Here is a 21,837-nt window from a genome sequence, read left to right on the forward strand (position 1 = left end):
TGTTGGAGGCAGCCAGTGAATTGGAGCATATTAGAGATATGAAGGGTGTGGGGGAAATTAGACTATTTCACTTGAGTTTCCTGGCTCTACACACACACACACACACACACACACACACACACACACACACTCACACTCACACGCTCCCTCACACGGGTGCAATGAGCCTGTCCGTGCAGAGCTAGAATGGCAGAGGGACCTCAGTTAGCGGGAGAGGTGGGGAGAGGTGGCAGCTGGACAGGTAAGGGGCACCTGCCCATTTCTCCCTCAGGTGCACAGGCCAGCAGTGGGGGTTGTGTGTGTGTGTGGGGGAGTCAGGGCAGGGTCCGTCCTCCAGGAGGCTGGTGGGGATGAGGGAAGAAAAGATCCTGAGTTTATTTTGGAGACTAAAGAAGACGAAAATAATGTCCCCGGAAAGACTGTTCCACTTGCCCTCCCCCTCCCCAGTTATCATTGACCGAACGCCAGGTCCCTGCTCACGATCTCGGGGATGGAGGTGGGTAGAAGGGGCAAGAAAGACTTCAAAACCAACGGCGGGAGGTTTGTATGTATTATGAGAGCTCCAAGGAAGCAAAGGAAAACGGGAGCGGGCTTAGCGGAGGCGACCTTGGAGCCGGCCTGGGAGATGGAGAAAGGGGCTTGACGTGTGGCCCTTCCCCCGGGCCCGCAGCTGGAGCTCAGCCCGGGCGGGCCGCTCCTCTGCCGGCTCCGATCCGATCCCCTTTCAGCGCATTCACCCACACCTGGGCCGGGGCGGGCGGGCAGACAACCAGACGCGGTTTTATCACAGGCATCGGCTGCAACCTTCTGCTCTTGGCGCCCGCCACGCGCGGCGGCTGGGGAATCAGTCTCGGAGCTCCCAGGGAACGTGAGGGCCTCTCCCACTAGGTCAGGGAGTCGGAAGGCTAGTGGTCTGCGCTCAGGCCAGCCAGGCGCTGACAGCCAGCCCCCCGGGAGCGACCCGCTCTGCCCGCAGCCCCGCCCCGCGCCAGCCCCCAGTGCTCCCGGGGCAGTGGCCGGGAACCGAACTACAACTCCCAGAAAGCTTTGCGACCATGGGAGTCCGACAGGGGGCGGGCCTCTGTCCGAGCAGCCTTCCAATCCGGGAGGGACGTGGCGTTCCGCGCTGCCGGAAGTTCCGGGAAGTGGGCCCCGAAGCTGGCGTGAGCTTCCGTATGGGTCGCGCGCCTGGCTGCTGCTAAGATGGCGGCCGAGCATCCCGAGCCTCCCAAAGGAGAGTTGCAGCTGCCGCCGCCGCCACCTCCTGGCCACTATGGCGCCTGGGCTGTCCAGGAGCTTCAGGCCAAACTGGCAGAGATCGGAGCTCCGATCCAAGGTAAGGAGAACTGGAGATCAAGAGCCAGCCGCGTAGGCCTGCGGGGCAGCGGAGCCTGGTTACCCCGGAGATGGGGGGCGGAGGCGGGCTGCTGGGGCCTGACTTGGGCGGCGGGCCTGGCTCCGGCTCGGCTTGACTTACCGAATGGCTCTCTGCTTTGCACAGCAGGGAGTCGGGAGGAGCTAGTGGAGCGGCTGCAGAGCTACACGCGTCAGGTAAGTGTTGGCGGCGGGATGTCGGGATAGCCAGCTCCTGGAGGAGGCCTAGCAGGACCTCTCCACTCAGTCTTCGTTCTTTGTGTTCCTCCGCACAGCTTGCGGGGCTTCCCCCCCTTTTTGCCTGTTGTTTTTACCTGCCTCGTGTAACCGTTTCTGTACACCTACAGGTCTTCCCCAGTGCCCAGCCCGCGCTCCCGCAGACAGGCACTGGGTAAATTCTGTTGCATGGATGGGAGTGAGCATCCTTAGTAGAATAACTGCTCTTGGACTGACCTAGAGTTTCTCTTTTGCAGACTGGTATTGTACTGAATCGGCCGGTTCTAAGAGGTGACGATGGGGACAAAGCAGCTCCCCCTCCCATGTCAGCGCAGGTACGATGGTGGCTCACTCTATAAGGTCCCTTTTGCTTACATAGGTCCTTCTCACAGGTGGTGTATTGGGGACGCAACTAGGAGATTGGGCAGGGAGGTGCTGCAATGACAGAATTAGAAGCTCTTCAATTCGTCGTTGGTCCTGATCCTTGCATCCTCCCCAGTGTCTGGTCCTCCAAATTCTACTTATCATTTAAGATTTAGCTCAAATATTTGGAAGCCTGACGTGATTTATCTTCACCCCCCTAACCCAGTTGGAAGTAATCGCTGTCTTCTTTGCCCTCCTGGGGCACAGTTCCTGTATTCATTGAGACATTGGGGGTCACTCCTTGATTTGATTTCATACCCTCTATGTTAACTGAGCCATTGGGTGACATGGCTCCCATTTATTTAAGTCCTCTCGGCTTCCATGTTCTTTCTGGTCCAGGGTTTTACTCTTTATTTACAGCAGTGGCTCTGACCTGGGATCCATTGATTTCTGTGTGTGTGGGGTCAGGAGTTCTTAGATGGACTTTAGAGGTGTCCCTGAATCTCCTGAAATTGCATGCAAAATCTGTGTTCCTGCCAAGCTAGGGTGGCTCAATGGTTGAGGGTCAACCTATGAACCAGGAGGTCAGGACTCATTTCCAGGTCAGGGCACACCAATTGCTGCTTGAGCCCTAGTAGGGATAGTGCAGGAGGCAGTCAGTCAATGATTTTCATCAGTGATGTTTCTATCTCTTTCCCTCTCCCTTCCTTTCTGAGACCAATAAAAATCTATTTTTTAAAATCTGTGTTCACCCAAAAGATAGATATAGAGACAGTAAAGTAACAAGCAGACTGTCAAATTATAGTGGGGAGGGGAGGGAGATCTGGGGGAGATAAGAGATCAATCGAAGGACATATAAGTACAACCAATGGACACAAAACTCTGGGGAGGGTGGGTATGTATGGGGGGGGCAATGGTAAAATATGTACACAGATAATTTAATAAAAAAAATAAAATAAAATCTGTGTTCATCATCATGCTGAGTGAAATATGCCAGTCAATGAAAGAGAAACACCACATGACCTCACTCATTTATGGTTAATAAAGAACATTATAAACTGGTGAACCAAAAGATAGATATAGAGACAGTAAAGCAACAAGCAGACTGTCAAATTACAGAGATCTGGGGAAGATAAGAGATCAACCAAAGGACTTGTATACATGCATATAAGTACAACCAATGGACACAAAACTCTGGGGAGGGAGGGGATGTATGGGGGGGTAATGGTATATGTACACAGATAATAATTTAATAAAAAATAAATAAATAAATCTGTGTTCATGATATTTTTCTGAGGAGAAATTCAATAGGTTTCATTGGTTGGTGCCCCAAAGTTAACATCTTTTCTTAGTATTGCTATAGAGCATTGCCTTGAATATTAGAACTGTATGTCATTTGACTTAGAGTCCCAGCACTTGCCAGGCAGTAGATAAATGCTTCCTAGATTGTGACCGTGTATTTTCCCCACAGCTCACTGGGATCCCGATGGCACCGCCACCCATGGGCCTCCCCCCTCTGCAGCCTCCTCCACCGCCTCCGCCGCCTCCACCAGGCCTTGGCCTTGGCTTTCCTATGGCAGTTGGACCCCGCCCACCAAACCTGGGGCCCCCACCGCCCCTCCGCGTGGGCGAGCCTGTGGCGCTGTCGGAGGAGGAGCGGCTGAAGCTGGCGCAGCAGCAGGCGGCGCTGTTGATGCAGCAGGAGGAGCGCGCCAAGCAGGTAGGGAGGGCGGCAGGCCGTCGGCCCGGGTCATGAGGGAGAGCGGATCCGCAGAGAGAGAGGGATTCTGGGGCCAGGCCTCCTGGGAAGGTCTGGACCAAAGACTGGCACGTAGGCCTTAGGCAGGAAGAGGAGCCCAGGCAGCGGAGTTGAGGCAGGCGTTACGTGCTCTTTCTTCAGCAGGGAGATCATTCACTGAAGGGACAACAGAAGCGGGTGATACCCCTCATTTTGGCCTCTGACCCCATGTTCCAATGCTTTGGCTTTCACTTCTAGTGCTTAGTGTCCAAGGTGCACCAAGTGAACATCGCCTTATCCTCAACCAAATTTCAGTATCTCCCAAGTAATTTCATCTTTCTTATACTGAGGGCTTGCTAACTGTGGCCTGCAACCTGTTTTTTGTATGGCCTGCAAGCTAAGAATTGTTTTTATATTTTTAGAGGATTGTTAAAAAGTAAAAAAGGAAAACCCAATAGTATATAAAGGAGTCCGTACACTGGCCCAGTATTTACTCTCTGGCCCATTGCAGAAAACATTGGCTGATCCCTTCCAGTCCTTTTAGGCCCCAGGGAGGGGACTCAGACTGAGTGCGGGGGACGGAGGTTAGGGAACGGCACATGAGGCGTTTGGCCCCACAGATGCATGGTGTCAGTTAGCTAATGGCTTACTCGGAGTATTAGAAAATGGGCATTACCTGCACCAGACATGGGAGTGTGTATGAAGTGCTCTCTGCCCAGACTGTGCTAGATCTTGAGGGTTAGATATAAGAAAAGAATCCACTGTTTCTTAGAGATAACTAATCTTTCGGGAAGAAAGCTTTTGTTAAAAATAGAAGTCAGTGTCTAAGCTAAATAGTAAATTCTCTGCTAGGAATTTGGGCTTTTCCTCAGCATTGTTGCCCGTTTGGTTTGTGGGGGGAGGGCTCCTCTGTATGGATCAGTATCCAGGAAGTCGGGGGGCGGATGTGGGGTTTCAGGACTCCAGTGGTACGTGTTTGTTCTTGGTCCTGTTACCTGGTGAGAGAATGCATTTGCCAGGAGCTGCCTGCGCAGTGGGTTTTCAGGCTGTGCCTCCACTTCCTTCTCACAGGCAGCTGTGCTCCTGGAGCAAGAGCGGCAGCAGGAGATTGCCAAGATGGGCAGCCCAGTGCCCCGACCCCCACAGGACATGGGCCAAATGGGCGTCCGCACGCCTCTGGGCCCCCGAGGTAAGACCTCAGAAATGGAAGGAAAGGGCAAGGAAGGTGATGGAAATTTTATTTACTTAAGTATATGTCACATTTAAAACTGTATGTGTCAAAGGTGAATTTTCATAAACTGAATACACCCGTTCATCCAGCACGTGGGCCAAGAACCAAAACATTGCCAGCACCCCAAAAAGCTCTCTGGCTCTCTTCCAGCTACCCTCTCCCCTAAGTGTAACCATCCCTCTTTTAAAAAAATATATATCTTACTGATTTTTTACAGAGAGGAAGAGAGAGGGGTAGAGAGTTAGAAACATCGATGAGAGAGAATCATCTATCAGCTGCCTCTTGCACACACTGCCCCCCCCCCCCCCCCTGGGGATGTGCCTACAACCAGGGTACATGCCCACAACCAAGGTACATGCCCTTGACCTTTTAGTCCACAGGCCAACGCTCTATCCACTGAGCCAAACCGGTTTCAGCGTAACCATCGCTTTTTTTTTCTTCCTTTCGATATATATATTTTTTATTAAATTATTATCTGTGTACATATTTTACCATTGCCCCCCCCTCCCATACATACCCACCCTCTCCAGAGTTTTGTGTCCATTGGATCACTCTTAACTTTTAGCATGCAAAGAAGGTAGTTTTTAAAATCAGTGTTTCTCTCTTTGTGTTGTTGTTATCTCTTCTCACACTGGGCTTGGATTTCTCTCTCAGTTGCTGCTCCAGTGGGCCCCGCTCCTGTCTTGCCCATGGGGGCCCCGGTTCCCCGGCCTCGTGGTCCGCCGCCGCCCCCGGGCGATGAGAACAGAGAGGTGAGATGGTGACTTCCTGGAGAGGGGAGTGTGGCTCAGAAGGGGACTGCTTCTGGGTTTTTAGAAAAGGATTCTGAGGAGATGGGAGGACTTCTGGGGGTGGGCGTGAGGGTGAGGGGCATAGGTAATTCAGACATTTAGGCAGGGCAGGAAGACAGTTCTGGGGCAGGGTTCTGTGCTTCGCGCTGCGGGGTGCTGACGGGTGGTTGAGGCCAGCTGGTGGTGTCCGCTCCCTGTGTTTATGCCACGTGGCCAGTAGCTTTCCTAGTAGGAGAGGTGGAAATGGCTGGGAAAGGGGCACTGAGATGACCTCCCTCTGCCTGGGGTGCCTCTGACAGATGGATGACCCCTCGGTGGGCCCCAAGATCCCCCAGGCTTTGGAGAAGATCCTGCAGCTGAAAGAGAGCCGCCAGGAAGAGCTGAACTCTCAACAGGGTGAGCGCACGGTGGCCTGCAGGGGCGGGTGCCGCGGAGGGCGGTAAAGAGGGAGGGGTTACAGTGAGCAACAGCAGGGCGGCGGCCCTGAGAGACACCGATGGCCTCTTCCTCCCTTACAGAGGATGAGGAAATGGAGACAGACACACGCTCATCCCTGGGCCAGTCGGCGTCAGAGACCGAGGAGGACTCAGTGTCCATGTCCAAGAAGGAGGTATGGGACGGAGCTGGGTGGAGGGAATGGCGGGAGATGGGATTTGGGCACTAACAGCTCCCGTTCCAAGTGTTCAGGAAGCAGTGGCTGCTGGTACCGTTTCTGTCCCCAGCATCATGTGGACAGTTTTGTTTGATTGCCGGGAGTCCTTTGAGTTCTGAGGACAATGCATGCCTTCATTTTAAAGATAAACCGAGTTTCTGAGAAGTAGAGCAGTTCACCCAGAAGTGCACAGCTGCAGAGAAACGGGGTTTTGGGGTCTGACCTCAGGGCCTTTGTTCTCAGCCTCTTGGGGAAACGGGGGATCAGAGGTGGGGACAGGCCTGGTGTTGCGTTCCCTGGCCCATTGGTTTTACTTGTTGTGGCAGAAAAACCGGAAGCGTCGGAACCGGAAGAAGAAGAAGCCCCAGCGGGTACGAGGGGCGTCATCTGAGAGTTCTGGGGACCGAGAGAAAGAGTCAACCCGGTCCCGCGGCTCTGAGTCCTCGGCGGCTGATGTGGAAATTGAATATGTGACCGAAGAGCCTGAAATTTATGAGCCCAACTTCATCTTCTTCAAGAGGATTTTTGAGGCTTTCAAGGTACAGGAGCAGCCCTCTGAGGGGCAGAGGAAGGAAGGGGCACGGAGGGGGAAGGGGGATAAGGAGGACATCTTCAGAAACAGGGAGGCCCAGGGCTGGGTTCCTACATTGTCTGCCTCCTCAGCTCACCGATGATGTGAAGAAGGAGAAAGAGAAGGAGCCAGAGAAACTCGACAAACTGGAGAACTCCACAGCCCCCAAGAAGAAGGGCTTCGAGGAGGAGCACAAGGACAGCGATGATGACAGCAGCGACGACGAGCTGGTGAGGCCCACGCCCTCCTGTCAGACAAGGACTCCAGAGAGGGGCCTGGTGAACCCTGGCAGAGGGGAATCCCTTTGGTGGCTGAAGGTTTGGGGTGAGCTGGGCGGTCTGATTGACATTGATGAGTCCTGCTCAGAGAGAATTGGTCTGTTGTAGGAAAAGAAGCCAGAAGCCCCGAAGCTGTCCAAGAAGAAGTTGCGCCGAATGAATCGCTTCACTGTGGCTGAACTTAAGCAGGTGAGACCGAGCTGAGCCAGCGGGCGCTGGAGCTCAGAGACCCCATAGGGAGTTTTGCTTGGGGGAGGAGAGATTGAGGAGGCCTGGATGACTTCGGTATGGGGCTTTTGAGAAAGAGAAATAAAAAGCTGAGACCGAAAAGGTTGGGACTGTCTTTTTTTTTTTTTTTTTTTAATATTTTTATTGATTTTTTTACAGAGAGGAAGGGAGCGGGATAGAGAGCTAGAAACATCGATGAGAGCGAATCATCGACCAGCTGCCTCCTGCACCCCCCCCACTGGGGATGTGCCCGCAACCAGTGTACATGCCCTTGACCGGAATCGAACCCAGGACCCTCCAGTCCGCAGGCCGATGCTCTATCCACTGAGCCACACCGGTTTCGGCAGGTTGGGACTATCTTGAGGGGTGTTGTGTTTTCCAGCTCGTGGCGCGGCCCGATGTCGTGGAGATGCATGATGTGACAGCCCAGGACCCCAAGCTCTTGGTCCACCTCAAGGCCACTCGGAATTCTGTGCCCGTGCCGCGGCACTGGTGTTTTAAGCGCAAGTACCTGCAGGGCAAACGAGGCATTGAGAAGCCGCCCTTTGAGCTGCCCGACTTCATCAAACGCACAGGCATCCAGGAGATGCGGGAGGCCCTGCAGGAGAAGGTGAGGGTCTGGTTGGGGCTCAGACCTGACCTCGGGGAGCCACGTCCTAACAGCAGCCTGCTTCACACCTGGGGTCTTGTTTCCAAAACTCACCTTCTTGTTCATTGTCTAATTATCCGTTCTCGACTTCCAGAACTCAGCCCCGTTTGTGACACAGAGCAAGAAGGGCAGTCCCCACCTCTGTGCTCGGAACTAGCTCTCCTGCTCCACCCAGAGCCTCTGGTTCTGAGCGGCTCCATTGTCTTCCTGTCTCCTGTCCCCTCTGCCTGCACCTGCCCAGCTGTCTGTGGTCTGCACATGGTGCCTCCTTTCTCCGCGGGTTGCTCCTGACTTTAGTTCTCTGCCTCCAGTGTGAGCCTGATACCTTCTGAGGCTAAATTCATGGCAGTTGTGTGACTCCTTAAATTTGAAATTTGGAATTCTTTGAGTAGGCAGTAGTGGCCTGTCCTACAAATATTCAGGAGGTGAAGAAGTACCAGGTGAAAACCCTGCCTTCCAGCTAGACTGTTGTCTGCCAGTTTTCTCCAGAGGCAACTCATGAGATCAGTCTCTGGATGAAATGGTTTTGAAAAATAATCTATTGACATGAGCATAACTTCATATGATAAGTATGTTTTGTTCAACGTGAATCTTATAATTTTAAGGGTTTGAGCAGGAAGGGTTTTGGTGACTTTTTGAATGAGATAGATGAGGTTTCACTTTAGCTCTTTTGGGAGTGGGGGCCAGATCTATAAGAGTTGGACTTGCTAAATCCCTCTTAAGGTATGTCTTGCCTTTCTCCACAGGAAGAACAGAAGACTATGAAGTCAAAAATGCGCGAGAAGGTTCGGCCTAAGATGGGGAAGATCGACATTGACTACCAGAAGCTGCATGATGCCTTCTTCAAGTGGCAGACCAAGCCAAAGCTGACCATCCACGGGGACCTGTACTATGAGGTTTGGGAGGATTGGGAGTGGGGACCAGGGAGGCAAGGCTGGGCCTTAGGTCACAGCTCTGTAACTCTTGGTTGGAAGGGCTTTTTATTTATTTAATTTTTTAAAAATAAATTTTTATTGATTTTTTTACATAGAGGAAGGGAGAGAAATAGAGAGTTAGAAACACTGATGATGACCTGAATCAAACCTGGGACGTTTCAGTCTGCAGGCCGACACTCTGTCCACTGACCAAACTGGTTTCGGCTGGAAGGGCTTTTTAAAAAATCTCTCTCCTCTCTTTCTCTTTCTCTCTCCCTCTCTCTCTCTCTCTCTCTCTCTCTCTCTCTCTCTCTCTCTCTCTCTCCTGGAAGGGCTTTTTAAAAAACCTCTTTCCTCTCTCTCTCTCTCTCTCTCTCGGCTGGAAGGGCTTTTTAAAAAATCTCTCTCCTCTTTTTTTTTTTTACTGATTTTAGAGAGAGAGAGAGTGAAAGTTAGAAATATCGCTGAGAGAAACATTAACATTGATTGTCTTCCTCCTGCATGCCCCCTGCTGGGGGTCAATTCTGAAACCCAGGCATTGGGAATCAAACCAGTGACCTCTTGGTGTTTTGGTCTATGCTCAACCACTGAGCCACATTGGCTAGGCTGGAAGGACTTTTGAAGTCGGAACACTGGCCTCTCCCCTCAGCCTCAGATTGTCCATTAACTCTCCATGAATGGGATGGAATTTGAAATCTTCAAATGAGGCATTTTTTTGGAGAGAAGCAAACATTGTCTTTGAAATGATACTTACATTGGGTGGTTTAGGGACAGGGGCAGATGCTTATAGGAGACATTTAATACTGGGGTCGGAGAAAACTTTTTGTTTCTGATTCTTAAAATATTAATGACTATGGTTCCCTGGAGTTTTTGAGGTGGATGGATCTTGGCAATCACCCGGTCAAATGCCTCATTTTATAGACGAGAAGGCAGGTCCGGAATTTGCCCATGTTTTCCTAGTGGGTTAATAATAGGACTGGCGTCTTGCTTCTCCTCCTCCTTCCTGGCCTTATTCCTGAGCCTCCTCTAGCTGTGAAGGAAGCAGTGAGAATAGAGTGGGAATGAGGCAGCCTCAGTGGGTTGTGTATCTGCTGTGAATCGAGACTTCTCATCTTTGTTCTCATGTCCTCTTGCTATTGAGGTCCCCAGAGTGTCTGGTGTTCACAATATAGCCTGCTCTGCTTTCTCCTCAGGGGAAGGAGTTTGAGACGCGCCTGAAGGAGAAGAAGCCAGGAGATCTGTCCGATGAGCTGAGGATTTCCTTGGGGATGCCAGTAGGACCAGTGAGTGACGGGCAGCGGAGAAGAGGGTGGCAACTGGAGCGGAAGGCAGATTAGGGGATAGGGCTGAGTAGATGGTATTTTGTTCTCTCTTTCCTGCAGAATGCTCACAAAGTTCCTCCGCCGTGGCTGATTGCCATGCAGCGATACGGACCGCCCCCGTCGTACCCAAACCTGAAAATCCCTGGGCTGAACTCACCCATCCCTGAGGTGAACGCTGTCCTGTCTTTCATTCTTCGCTGGCTCTGCTGTTAGAGGGTGTATTTTTTTTTCATTCCACCATTTGTATTTTTTGTTTAAAGAAAAAAATGTTTAAAGAAAAAAGTAATGGGGTTTGTTTTTAAAAAATATTTTTTATTGATTTTGTACAGAGAGGAAGGGAGAGAGATACAGAGTCAGAAACATCAATGAGAGAGAGTCATCGATCAGCTGCCTCTTGCACACCCCTACTGAGGATATGCCCGCAACCAAGGTACATGCCCTTGACCGGAATCGAACCCGGGACGCTTCAGTCCCCAAGCCAACGCTCTATCCATTGAGCCAAACCGGTTTTGGCAAATTCATTCTTATTTTTAATTAAAAAGCATTAAATTAAAAAATTAACAGACAACAAAGTAAATGGAGTGAAAAAGAAGTAATTGTTAAGCTTCAGGAAATTTTAAGAGAAATATATTCTAAAAGCTTTCCAAAAGTGAGGAAAGAAATTAACTGAGAAGTGGGAGTCATGTGTTTTAAAGAACATGTTTCAGTTTCAGACACTGGATTCTACCACAAATGCTGAAGTCACTCACATATTTTCTGACTCGCAGCTCCCCATTCTATTGCTTCCAGATTTTTGTTGCTTAATACTTTTGCTCTATAATGCTTTGATGACAGTAATCCTTCTCTGAAATTATAATTTCCAGAGTTCCCAAAGTGCAGACTTTTTCCTAGGGCATCGGTGTTTCTGTAGGAGCTGGCAGGAGAATGACTTGCGTTTACTGTCTTGCAGAGCTGTTCCTTTGGGTACCATGCTGGTGGCTGGGGCAAACCCCCTGTAGATGAAACCGGGAAACCACTCTATGGGGACGTATTTGGAACCAATGCCGCTGAGTTTCAGGTATGGGCCATGGCTGGCACGAAGTTTAGAGATAGTTTGTAGTTTCATTCATTATCATTGAGCTGAGTGTTGTGAATTTTCAAAATCTGAAGAAGGGCATGCATTTTTCTGAGTTGTGGTGCAAATCAAACCCCCCACTAGAACATGAGCTCTCTGGGCAGAGCATATTCTTCTGTCAGGATTAGTTTCCTTTTACAGCAGCTTGATACCTAATAGGTAGTAAACATCTGTTGAATGATTAGCGATCTCTTTCAGACCAAGACTGAAGAAGAAGAGATTGATCGGACTCCTTGGGGGGAGCTGGAGCCATCTGATGAAGAGTCTTCAGAAGAAGAGGAAGAGGAGGAAAGTGATGAAGACAAGCCAGATGAAACAGGCTTTATTACCCCTGCAGACAGGTGGGGATGCAGAGTCTGCCTCTCTGAACTAGTCTGTCTGTCTTTGGGGACTTTCTCTTTACTCCAAGCCTTGTTCCTCTCTTTACAGTGGCCTCATTACTCCTGGAGGATTCTCATCAGTACCAGCTGGAATGGAGACTCCAGAACTCATTGAGCTGAGGAAGAAGAAGATTGAGGAAGCGATGGATGGGTGAGAGAATCAGGCAGGACCGAGGAGGGAGGACTTCCTCTTTCCTTCAGTTTCTAGGCTGACTTGTTGACATTTGCTAAACCCCCCTCCACACACACACACACACACACACACACTCACACACTCACATACAAAATTATTGAATACCAACTCTGTGCCAGGCACTGCTCTAGATGTGGAGACTGAGCAGTGGAAAAGACAGGCAAGATAGACTCACCAGAGAACAGGATAATTTCCGATGTGGAGAGGACAGTAAGGAGAGGAAACTGGGTAATGGGATGTAGAAGGATTGGATGGTGGGAGGTATTTAAAAAAATATATATATATATTTTATTGATTTTCTACAGACAGGAAGGGAGAGGGTTAGAGAGCTAGAAACGTTGATGAGAGAAACATCAACCAGCTGCCTCATGCACACCCCCTACTGGGGATGTGCCCACAACCAATGTACGTGCCCTTGACCGGAATCGAACCTGGGACCTTTCAGTCCGCAGGCCGACGCTCTACCACTGAGCCAAACCGGTTTTGGCTGGTGGGAGGTATTTGAGCTGAGAGCTGGATTTTCGGAAAGTGCCAGTCACAGGATGATGGGGGCAGAAGGAACTGTAAATACAAACTGAAAGCCCTAAGTCAGGCACAGGTTTTGATGGTCATGCATTTTGAAGCCCTGTTATTAGGTATATAAATGTGTGGGAGTAAGTCTTCTAGATGAATCGACCCCTTTTTTCATGAAATGATTTCTTTCTTGGTTCTGTTTTTTTCCCTTTTCCCCATTATCCTACTTTTTGGATTAATTGCACATTTTTTTATGGTTCCATTTTATTTCCTTTTTTGACTTAGCAACTGTGTTTTATTATTTTAGTGGTTGCTTTAGGGTTTGGAATGTCTCTTTATCATAATTTGTCTTCAAGTGATATACCACTTCAATTAATATTAAGAACCTTACAAAAGTGTACTTGCATTTTCCTCTCCCAACTTTTGCAGTATTGTCATTCTTTTTACTTTTACATGTTATAAATCCTACACTACATGATTATTAGTTAATTTTACTTTAATGGTTAATTATCTTGTAGAGAGATTTAAATAATAAGAATCATATATCACTAACCTACATAATTACCATTTCCAGTGCTCGTTCTTTTCTTTGTATATATCTAGGTTGATGTATCATTTTCCCTCTGCTTGAAAGTCTTCCTTCAGCATTTCTTGTTGTGAGTCTGCTGGTCATGAATTCTTTTTGCTCTCGCGGTCTAAAAATGTCTTCATTTGCCCTTTTTGAAAGATTTTTGTCAGGTATAGGATTCTAGATTGATTTTTTTTCTTTCAAGTACTTTCAAGATGTTGCTCTAGTGTCTCATTGTTTCTGATGTGAAATCTGTCTTCATCCTTTTCTTCCTCTGTGCATGTTAATTTCCTCTGGCTGCTTTTAATATTTTCTTGCTGTTTTGAACAATTCAATTATGCTATGCAGTGAGTGTAGGATGGAATATTGTGTGGTTTTTATGTTGGTTTTTTTTGGAATTTTGTTAAGTATCTTGAATCTGGATTTATAGTTTTTATTAACTTTGGAAAAATTGTGGCCATTATTTCTCCAAATATTTTTTCTCCCTCTCCTTTGGAAGTATCTTAAATCTGGATTTATAGTTTTTATTAATTTTGAAAAATTCTGGCCATTATTTCTCCAAATATTTTTTTCTTTTCTCTCCTTTGGGAACTCCCATTGTACATTTCTTTTAGATCTCTTCAAGTTGTCCCACTGCTTACTGATATTTTAAAAAATATCTCTTTTCTCTTTGTATTTCCTTTTAGAAAACTTCTGTTCATATGTTAATATTTTTTCTGCAGTTTCTAATCTGACTTGAATTACATCCAATGTAGTCTTTATCTCTAGCCTTAGGATTTGGGTCTTTTTATATCTTCTGTATTTCTTATTTAACATTTGAACATATGGAATGCAGTAATAATAACACTTTATTGTACTTACCTGTGAATGCCAACTGTGCCTGCTGTGCCAGTTCTGGGTTGATGTAAATTGATTATTTTTCTCCTTAAGGATTGTATTTTTCTGTTTCTTTGCATGCCTGTTAGGTTTTGATTGGATGCTAGGATTTGTGAAATGTCCCTTATTAGGTACAGGATATTTTTGTATTCCTGTAAATCTTTAGCTTTGTTCAGGGATATAGTTCAAGTGCTGAAAACAGTTTGGTTCTTTCAGGTCTTGCTTGTCAGATTAGGCTAGACCGAAGCATGTTCAGTCCTCTGCATTACTGAGGCACAGACACTCCGCATACTTAGCTCAGTGCCCTGTCTACCAGGAGTTCACTCTGCCCAGTGGGCGAGGCACTCTTCCCCGAGGACGAGGCAGGTATTGTTACCAATGATCCTTGCAGGTGGCTCTCTCCCCGGCCTGTGCAGTTACTCACCTGGGTACTTGGGGGACCCTCTGTAGGTCTCTTAAGTTCTCCAGTCTTGGTCTCCCTGCACTTCCAGCTTCATTCCTTCAATCATGGAGACCTCTGGTTTCTACATGGGTTACTCCTTTCCGTATAGTAGGCTGGGCAATTGAAGGGTTCATCTCATTTCTTCACCTGTCTCTCAGGAATCACTGTCCCTCCTTGTCCATGTCCACTATTGTACCGCTTCCAGATAGAATTAAAAAGCTTACATCTATTTTCCCCATTTTGGGGGCTTGTTTCAGGGAGAGTGGGTACATCTAGTCCCTCTTGCTCCTTGTCAGAAAGCAGAAGTCTCAAGTTTTGCATATTTAAGAAAGCGAAAGAAAGAAGGGTACTGTGGTTGAGTATAGTGAGCAGGAATTAGGTAAGGGGCTGGATTATGAACTCTTCAGACCATGGTAGAGTTCGGACTTTATTCAAATTACAATAAAAAACTTCATGTGTTTGAGCAAAGGAAGGACAGCGTCTGAGTGCCATTTTAAGGCGATAGCCCTGGCTGCTGTTGAGAATAGATTGTCACCTCTTCTGGGGGAGAAGTAGGGATGAAGCCGTGTCTGGGTTGATATATGTGGATTTGCTCTTGTGTTTCAAATGTGGTGAGACTGGCTATAGGTGGTGTTTGCACCCATGGAGGGGCTGGGAGTTTGAGTTCTGTGTGTTAAAGCTCCAGGCACAACGTTGGGCAGGAACTGCTGTAACCTCTTCTCTCCTGCCAGCTTCCCGAAACCAGCCATCTTTTTGAAAGTTTCAGCCGCTGACTCTTAGCCCTTCGCATGTGGGAGTCTTGGTCTCTGATACCCTAAACTTGGGGATCCCTTAACTCAGTCTCTGTACTTCTTCCGGGCTGTATTTCCCAGAATTGGCACCAACCCAGTTCTACCCTCTCACGGCAGCTTGTGCATCATTTTCTCCCCTGGGTGTCTCGGAACATCTCCAGGGCACGGGGTGAAGGTGCTGTCCGTGTTCCTTCTGCTTCTGCTTCAGGAGGCCCTTTCATCCCTTCCATTTTGGGTTTGACCCCTTTGTATTTTGCAGAAGCGAGACACCTCAGCTGTTCACTGTGCTACCAGAGAAGAGAACGGCCACCGTTGGGGGAGCCATCATGGGATCGACCCACATCTATGACATGACCACGGTGAGTGCTCGGAGGACGCTGCTTTTGGGGAGTGTTGGGGGCAGAAGGTAGGGCTTCTGCACCTCTCTTTGGAGATGACAGAGCTCTGATCCCTTTTTCTTTTCTGGTCACTTTTCTAGGTTATGAGCCGGAAGGGCCCGGCCCCTGAGCTGCAGGGTGTGGAAGTGGCTCTGGCGCCTGAAGAGTTAGAGCTGGACCCCATGGCCATGACCCAGAAGTATGAGGAGCATGTCCGGGAGCAGCAGGCACAAGTGGAGAAGGAAGACTTCAGTGACATGGTGGCCGAGCATGCTGCCAAACAGAAGGTAGGAGCTCCCCCCAGAAGCCTGGGCTAGGGCCTGGGCCTCCTTTTTCAGCGGAGTGGGGTCCCCTAGTGGTGAGTGTGTGGGAGGACCCTGCCTGCTGTCCTGAGCTTCCTTGGTACTGAAAGCTTTTTAGAAATGCTCGGAAGGGGGGGGGGGGGGCTGTCCTCCTGAGGGATGATGAAATAGGCACAGGGAGGTGAAGGAACTTACACACGTCTGAGAATCCAGTTTCAGCACTTTTTCCACAGATATATGTGGCTGTGTCAGGCTGTCCACCCTTGTTTTGGGGATCAGTGGGTGGTTGAACCTGTTCTAACCTGTTTCTCTTTCTCTCTAGCAAAAGAAACGGAAAGCTCAGCCTCAGGACAGCCGCGGGGGCAGCAAGAAATACAAGGAGTTCAAATTTTAGGTCCCCCTCACACCTCCAGCCCGCCTGCAGGCCCGCTGTGTGGTTGCCTGGGCTTCGCACTTGGGTCCCCACGAGCCAGCTCTCCCACATTCCCCAGGGCTTGTCACTCACGTTCTTATTTTAGACCTGTTTTGTAAATAAAGCTGTTTCCCAAGGAAAGAGACGAATATGTAACACTCCTGATCTTCCTTCATCATTTAGTCCCCTCCTGCAAATGGATTAAAACAGCCCTTTCCACACCTTCAGGGCGGCCCCAGGGCACACACCTGGGTCCTGTGTCGCAGCTGAGACTGTGATAAGGCCAGAGTGTGCAGAAATGCTTTTACCACTGCCTGCCTTTTAGGAAGGTCCGGTGTGACCTTACTCCTTTGTCCTTGGGGGCTAAAATAGCCAGCTTAGCACCCGGCCGGGCGGAGGAGGTTCAGTGGGCTTGGGAAGTAGGCCAGGTCTGGCCTTCCTAACAGACCTGTGATCAGAAGAGCCCAAGTCCTTAGCCGACAGACAGCACAGATGGTCCTTGAGTCTGTATGATCCCGTGGGTGGTGTCCGCCTCCAGGCTTTGGTGTGTATGTGGGGGGGGCGGAGTTGGGGGCTAGCTTTCTCTGGTTCCCATCCCCAGAGTAGACTACACAGGGTTGCCAGTTGGGTTAAAGGCCTTTGCCAGCGGGCGAAGTCTGCTGCTGAGCCGCTTACATCGGTGTAAGAGCGCCCACAGAATGAGGGGGTGCGGGAGGCTTCAGGATGGGTGCTGGAGCAGAAGTGGGAGACCCCACGGGGGACGTGCTCGTTGAGCCAGGCTTTGGGCGGAATAGGATTTTAGATATTTCCTAAGTGAAGTGGAAAGAGCATTCCAAGAGGAGGAAATGGGGGGCAGGGCGGGTCTTGGCCTGTGACGGCTCTGGGAGGGGCTGCAGGGACTAGGAAGGCCGGCTCCCAGGGCCGGAGCTTTAGGGTCCTCGGGGCCGCGGGCCTTTGGGGCTCAGGTCCCCCGGCTCCCACCCTGGAGGGAGGCGGGCGCGGCGGCCAGGCCCGCGGCGGGAAGGCGGCTGGGAGGGGCTGCCATTCCTCCCGGCCCCGCAGCCGGAGGCCGAGGCCGCTCCCGCCAGCCCTCCGCCGGGCCGCGCCCCGGAAAAGCGGGGTTTCCGCCGCCGGGCCGCTGCGCCGGAGGGCGGGGAGCGGGGAGGCCGCGGCCGTGACACCGGAGCGGACGGGAGGCCCCTGCGCGGCCGCCGACCCCTCTCCGCCGGGGAGCGGGCGCGGGAGCGGAGCGAGGGGCCGCCCGCCGCTGGGTGGGGCCGCGCGGCCGGACACGCCCACTCGGTGCCGGCGGGGCCGCAACAGGCGGCGCGAGGGCTGCGCCGGGGCCGCGCCTGCGTGCAGCCTCCGCGCGCTCGGCGGGCGCTGAGGAGCCGGGTGAGGAGGCTGAGGAGCCCGGTGAGGAGGCCGGTGAGGAGGCTGAGGAGCCCGGTGAGGAGGCCGGTGAGGAGCCCGGTGAGCCCGCCGCCGGGAGCAGCCGGCCGTCCTCGGCGCCGCTTCGGTCCCCGTGACCCCGCGCCTCACGCCCCTCACGCCGGCCATGGCGGAGCGCGGAGGGGCGGGCGGTGGTCCCGGCGGGGCGGGCGGCGGCGGCCAGCGCGGCTCCGGGGTCGCCCAGTCCCCGCAGCAGCAGCAGCCGACGCCGCAGCCGCCGCCGCAGCCGACGCCCCCCAAGCCGGCCCAGGCCGCCTCGTCGTCCACGTCCACCTCGGCGGTGGCCGCCTCCTCCTCGTCCTCGTCCACCTCCACCTCCATGGCCGTGGCCGTGGCCTCGGGCTCCGCGCCCCCCGGCGGCCCGGGGCCCGGCCGGCCGCCCGCGCCGGTGCAGATGAACCTGTACGCCACCTGGGAGGTGGACCGGAGCTCCGCCAGCTGCGTGCCCAGGTGAGCGGGGCGGGCCGGGCGCCGCCTCCCCGGCATCCCCTCCCGACATCCCCTCCCCCTCACCCGCCGCCCCACCGGCCCGGCCTCCGGCGGCTTCCTGCCCGGCCCGCCCTCCTGGCGGCCCCACCTTCCGTCCCGGACCCCCTCCTCCCTCGCGGCCTGTGCTTCCCGCCGGCCTTCCTCCCGCCGGCCCGGCCTCCCGGGAGGCGGACTCTGCCTCGCGGTGCCGTGGGCTGTGCATGCATCACACACACGGTATAGACACCTCACACACATGGTATAGACACCTCTCTCACACACACACACACACACACACACACACACACACACACACGGTATAGATACCTCACACACATGGTATAGACACCTCACACACACACACACACACACGGTATAGACACCTCACACACACACACACACACACACGGTATAGACACCTCACACACACACACACACACACACACGGTATAGACACCTCACACACGGTATAGAACACGGTATAGACACATCACACACACGGTGTAGATACATCACACACACGGTATAGATCTCCTCTGATAATCCCAACGTCTCCGCACCTGCCAGACGCTGTCACTGCCGGTGAAGCCATCTCCCAGCCCCGGGGCCCTGTTCGCCCGCAGCTCACAGTCCGCCCTGCCCGTGGTCTGCAGAAGTCCTGTCTGTGGACTGTGCTGGAAGCGTGTTCCTCCTCCCTCCTCCCTCCTCCCCCTGTGGTCACCGCCACAGACCCCAGCCCTGCGGGGCCGCATGAAGGCGCTGCCTTGTTACTAATGCGATCCATTCCTATCTGCCGGACCATCTGGGGCCTTTCCTCCCCGCGGTAAAACTTGCCCGCCTTTGGGATATTTTATTTCTGTGTCACAAGGCCATCTCTCTCCAGCTCTTTGGGGACAGTGTGCATGTCTCCGAGTGTGCCCCCTGAGTAGTCAGACAGCGGGGCTGGTTTTGCTCAGGAAGCCCGGACCAGTGCCTGGAGGCGTCTGTTCGTCACCGCTGAGTGATTCTGTGCCTTGGAGCCCTGGGTTCACTTTTTACTCTGTTGGCCCATTCCCCCCCTCTTTGTTTTGAGTTATTTCATACATACACAGTTACACACACACACACACACACCCTAGATAGACTGGGTGTTAAAAAATGATGAGGAGCCCAGCCCGTGGCTCAGTGGTTGAGCGTCGACCTATGAACCAGGAGGTCATGATTGGATTCCTGGTTGGTCAGGGCATATGCCTGGGTTTTGGGCTCAATCCCCAGTGTGGGGCGTGCAGGGGGCAGCTGATAATGATTCTCTCTCATCAGTGGTGTTTCTATTTCTCTCCCTCTCCCTCCCTCTCTGAAATCAATAAAAATGTATTTTAAAAACGATGAGGAGTTCATCGCCAGAGTTGACTGAGATAAACAAATAGAGCATTGCACTCAGGTTGCCCCTTCCTTACCACATCTCCTTCTTCCCCCGAATGGTAAACATTATTCTGAATTGTGTGTTTATCATTTCCCTTGTCTCTGAAAACTGTTTTATTATATGTATGCACTTCTAAATAATGTTTTCAGATTTGGAATGTTTTTGAAGTTTATGTAAATGCTATCATACCATATGTTCTGCGACCTATTTTAGTGAGGGTTTGTTTTTTTTTTTTTTTAACTTAACATTACATTTATGAGAATGACTTTTAAGGTAGCTGTAGTTTAAATATTTTCACTAATGGATAGAATTTCATTATATGAATATGTCATAACTCTCCGTTTGATGAACATTTGGGTTGTTTCCTGTTTGTTTACATAAATAGCCATACTTAAATGTTTTTGTCCGGGACTCCTGGGGCTCCTTGCAGAAGTTTCTTTCAGTTGTCCTTCCATGCAGGGATGGAAAGTCTTTGCAGGGCACGTACATCTGGAACTTTTAATGATTATGCTTCTCTGTTTTACATTTGCCCCACTCTACTCTTCAGGGCCTTTGTGTTTAAATTTACTGATTCACTTTACTGACTTTCACCTTCTTCTCTGTAGGTGAAATCAGTTTAGTTTGCTTTGGCCAGCACCCTAGAACACCATCAAACTCAGGTGTTCGTCTCTTGTCCTAAGCAGGCCTCTCTCTCTCTTTTTTTTTTATAGGCCTGTCTCTAGCTGAAGTATTCTAAGCTGTGTCTTTCAAACACAAAAGCCTTCCCACATGGAACCAGTGTGTTAGCACATGCTTGCCCATGCTCCCTTCACATCTACCCCTATGCGCGGTGATATTCGGAAGCTGCCTTCTCTAGCTGTTAGATGGAAAGGAATAAGCCGATTGGAAAGAAGTTGCTGTGCAGCCGGGGTGGGAGGTGAGAGTGAGGGGGATGGGGGATATAAATAAAACCACTAATTGCTTTTGATTTTTGCTCCATCTAGTCACTGAAAAGTTGATGTTTTAAGAAGTTATTAGCCCAAGAAACAGCCAGACATCCTGATCACATCAGTAGTGGTTACGCTGCCTCGGTGTGAGAGGCTTGGGCTGCCTTGCTTTCACCTGCAGGGGTTTGCCGAATGTCATGTCCGCTGGCCAATCCTTGCGGCTGTCAGCTGTCCTGTCTGACTTTGTTCTTCAGCTGACATCCGTGTGCTCCCAGCTCCTTGTGGAACACTTGTGCTTTCTGGACACGCTGTTTTATCTGCAGGCTGGAAAATAACACCCGTGGGGAGAAAATAGCCCTTCCAGTTATTAGAGTCATCTGGTTAGTTTGAAGTCTCCTCGGTATGCTTCATGTTGTTTAGCATATACTGGCAGTGTGCATTCTGTATATATTCTAGAATTACATTCTTGTCTCGTGTAACTCACTGAGACGCAGGCATGAGGTATCTGCACTTAGGACATGTAAACATGATTGTGGATCTAAGGTTAACTACATATAAGAATTTTGTGGGATTCAGTCTTGTGAAATGTGATTCTTAGTGCAGAGAAGAGTTGGAAAGTTGAGTGTTAGGGTGGTCACGTTCCTTTTCTTGATTCCTATAGAAATATAACTTGCTTTTGAAAAAAAAAGTCCCTTTTCCTTTACCAGAGATTTAAATCAAAATGAGCAATGTAGTTGTTTCTCAGTTACATACTATGCCTTTATTTAACATGTACTAAATTCCCTCAGATCCTATAGTCAATTTTTAAATCATAAAAGCCAATTGTATTTCCCAGTGATGACCTCTGGAGAGTGAGATCAGAGATAAGCTTAGAGCTTTTTATGAGCAGGTAGGTCTGTTATAGTTCTTTTGTGAAGTTGGCATTGTTTTCCCTCCATAGTAAGTAGTACTTCTCTACCTATGGTCTATGGTATGTATAGTAAGTAGTGTGACATCATGTGACATGTTTCTTGATGTTAAAGAAAGGATTTTAGTGTCATAGTTATCCCTTCTCTTTAATCTTTGTGTGAAGTCTTCCTGATGTTTTCTGTTTTTGGATTGCTTAAGTAAAAGAGGCGGAAAAATTATTAAATTTCACAAGTATACAACATTTTCTCAGTGGTGTAAACTATTAGGAGTCAAAAGGTGCTCTGCTGCATCACTTATAGACTGTATCACATTTGTCCTTTAGCAAAGATCATTTGCATATCCTTATTTGTACCTGTACTTAGGGAAAGAGTTCAGTAGTTATTAG

General features: G+C 50.3%; 2 protein-coding genes and 1 long non-coding RNA gene across 7 annotated transcripts in view; 2 read left to right on the plus strand and 1 right to left on the minus strand.

The window, feature by feature from the left end:
* Window positions 1-458: 458 nt before the first annotated feature.
* On the minus strand, window positions 459-1,838 carry LOC123651451. The gene is made up of 2 exons (XR_006740186.1): window positions 1,478-1,838; window positions 459-1,374 (listed from the first exon to the last, which is right to left on the minus strand). It is a non-coding gene; the product is annotated as an uncharacterized LOC123651451 (long non-coding RNA).
* Window positions 1,164-16,440, plus strand: SF3B2 (splicing factor 3b subunit 2). Of its 4 annotated transcripts, none has more exons than XR_006740178.1 (22): window positions 1,164-1,336; window positions 1,502-1,551; window positions 1,848-1,925; window positions 3,425-3,673; window positions 3,854-3,889; window positions 4,763-4,880; window positions 5,577-5,674; window positions 6,013-6,109; window positions 6,232-6,323; window positions 6,692-6,904; window positions 7,029-7,166; window positions 7,323-7,403; window positions 7,825-8,052; window positions 8,838-8,987; window positions 10,199-10,288; window positions 10,388-10,495; window positions 11,277-11,384; window positions 11,640-11,782; window positions 11,871-11,972; window positions 13,131-13,183; window positions 15,464-15,563; window positions 15,683-15,809. XR_006740178.1 is itself a non-coding variant. In XM_036416526.2 (22 exons), the coding sequence occupies exons 1-22, from the start codon at window positions 1,204-1,206 to the stop codon at window positions 16,275-16,277; spliced, it is 2,670 nt and encodes an 889-aa protein (XP_036272419.1). In that variant the 5' UTR covers window positions 1,166-1,203; the 3' UTR covers window positions 16,278-16,440. The 4 variants fall into 4 exon arrangements, 3 of the variants coding, with proteins under 3 accessions (XP_036272419.1, XP_036272420.1, XP_036272421.1); XM_036416526.2 differs by lacking the exon at window positions 13,131-13,183 and adding an exon at window positions 16,206-16,440 and having other exon boundaries at window positions 1,166-1,336; window positions 15,683-15,868; XM_036416527.2 differs by lacking the exon at window positions 13,131-13,183 and adding an exon at window positions 16,206-16,440 and having other exon boundaries at window positions 1,166-1,336; window positions 3,857-3,889; window positions 15,683-15,868.
* Window positions 16,441-17,457: 1,017 nt separating this feature from the next.
* PACS1 (phosphofurin acidic cluster sorting protein 1) overlaps window positions 17,458-21,837 on the plus strand; it is an 80,931-nt gene continuing 76,551 nt past the window's right edge. The window contains exon 1 of one of the 2 annotated variants that reach the window (XM_036416522.2): window positions 17,458-18,197. In XM_036416522.2, the coding sequence (XP_036272415.1) occupies window positions 17,854-18,197 (344 nt within the window). In that variant the 5' untranslated portion in view covers window positions 17,458-17,853. The remainder of the gene's footprint in view (window positions 18,198-21,837) is intronic. The other variant, XM_036416523.2, reaches the window with a different exon arrangement.

This window comes from Pipistrellus kuhlii, unplaced genomic scaffold, assembly GCF_014108245.1.
Source record: "Pipistrellus kuhlii isolate mPipKuh1 unplaced genomic scaffold, mPipKuh1.p scaffold_m20_p_56, whole genome shotgun sequence".
Classification (NCBI taxonomy): domain Eukaryota; kingdom Metazoa; phylum Chordata; class Mammalia; order Chiroptera; family Vespertilionidae; genus Pipistrellus; species Pipistrellus kuhlii.

Bases quoted from the DNA above. Each gene is read 5' to 3' on its own strand.
- SF3B2 (XM_036416526.2), top strand. From the start codon at position 1,204: ATGGCGGCCGAGCATCCCGAGCCTCCCAAAGGAGAGTTGCAGCTGCCG. The intron at 10,289-10,387 runs GTGAGTGACGGG...TCTTTCCTGCAG, and splicing joins TGGGGATGCCAGTAGGACCA to AATGCTCACAAAGTTCCTCC. The intron at 11,385-11,639 runs GTATGGGCCATG...GATCTCTTTCAG, and splicing joins CCAATGCCGCTGAGTTTCAG to ACCAAGACTGAAGAAGAAGA.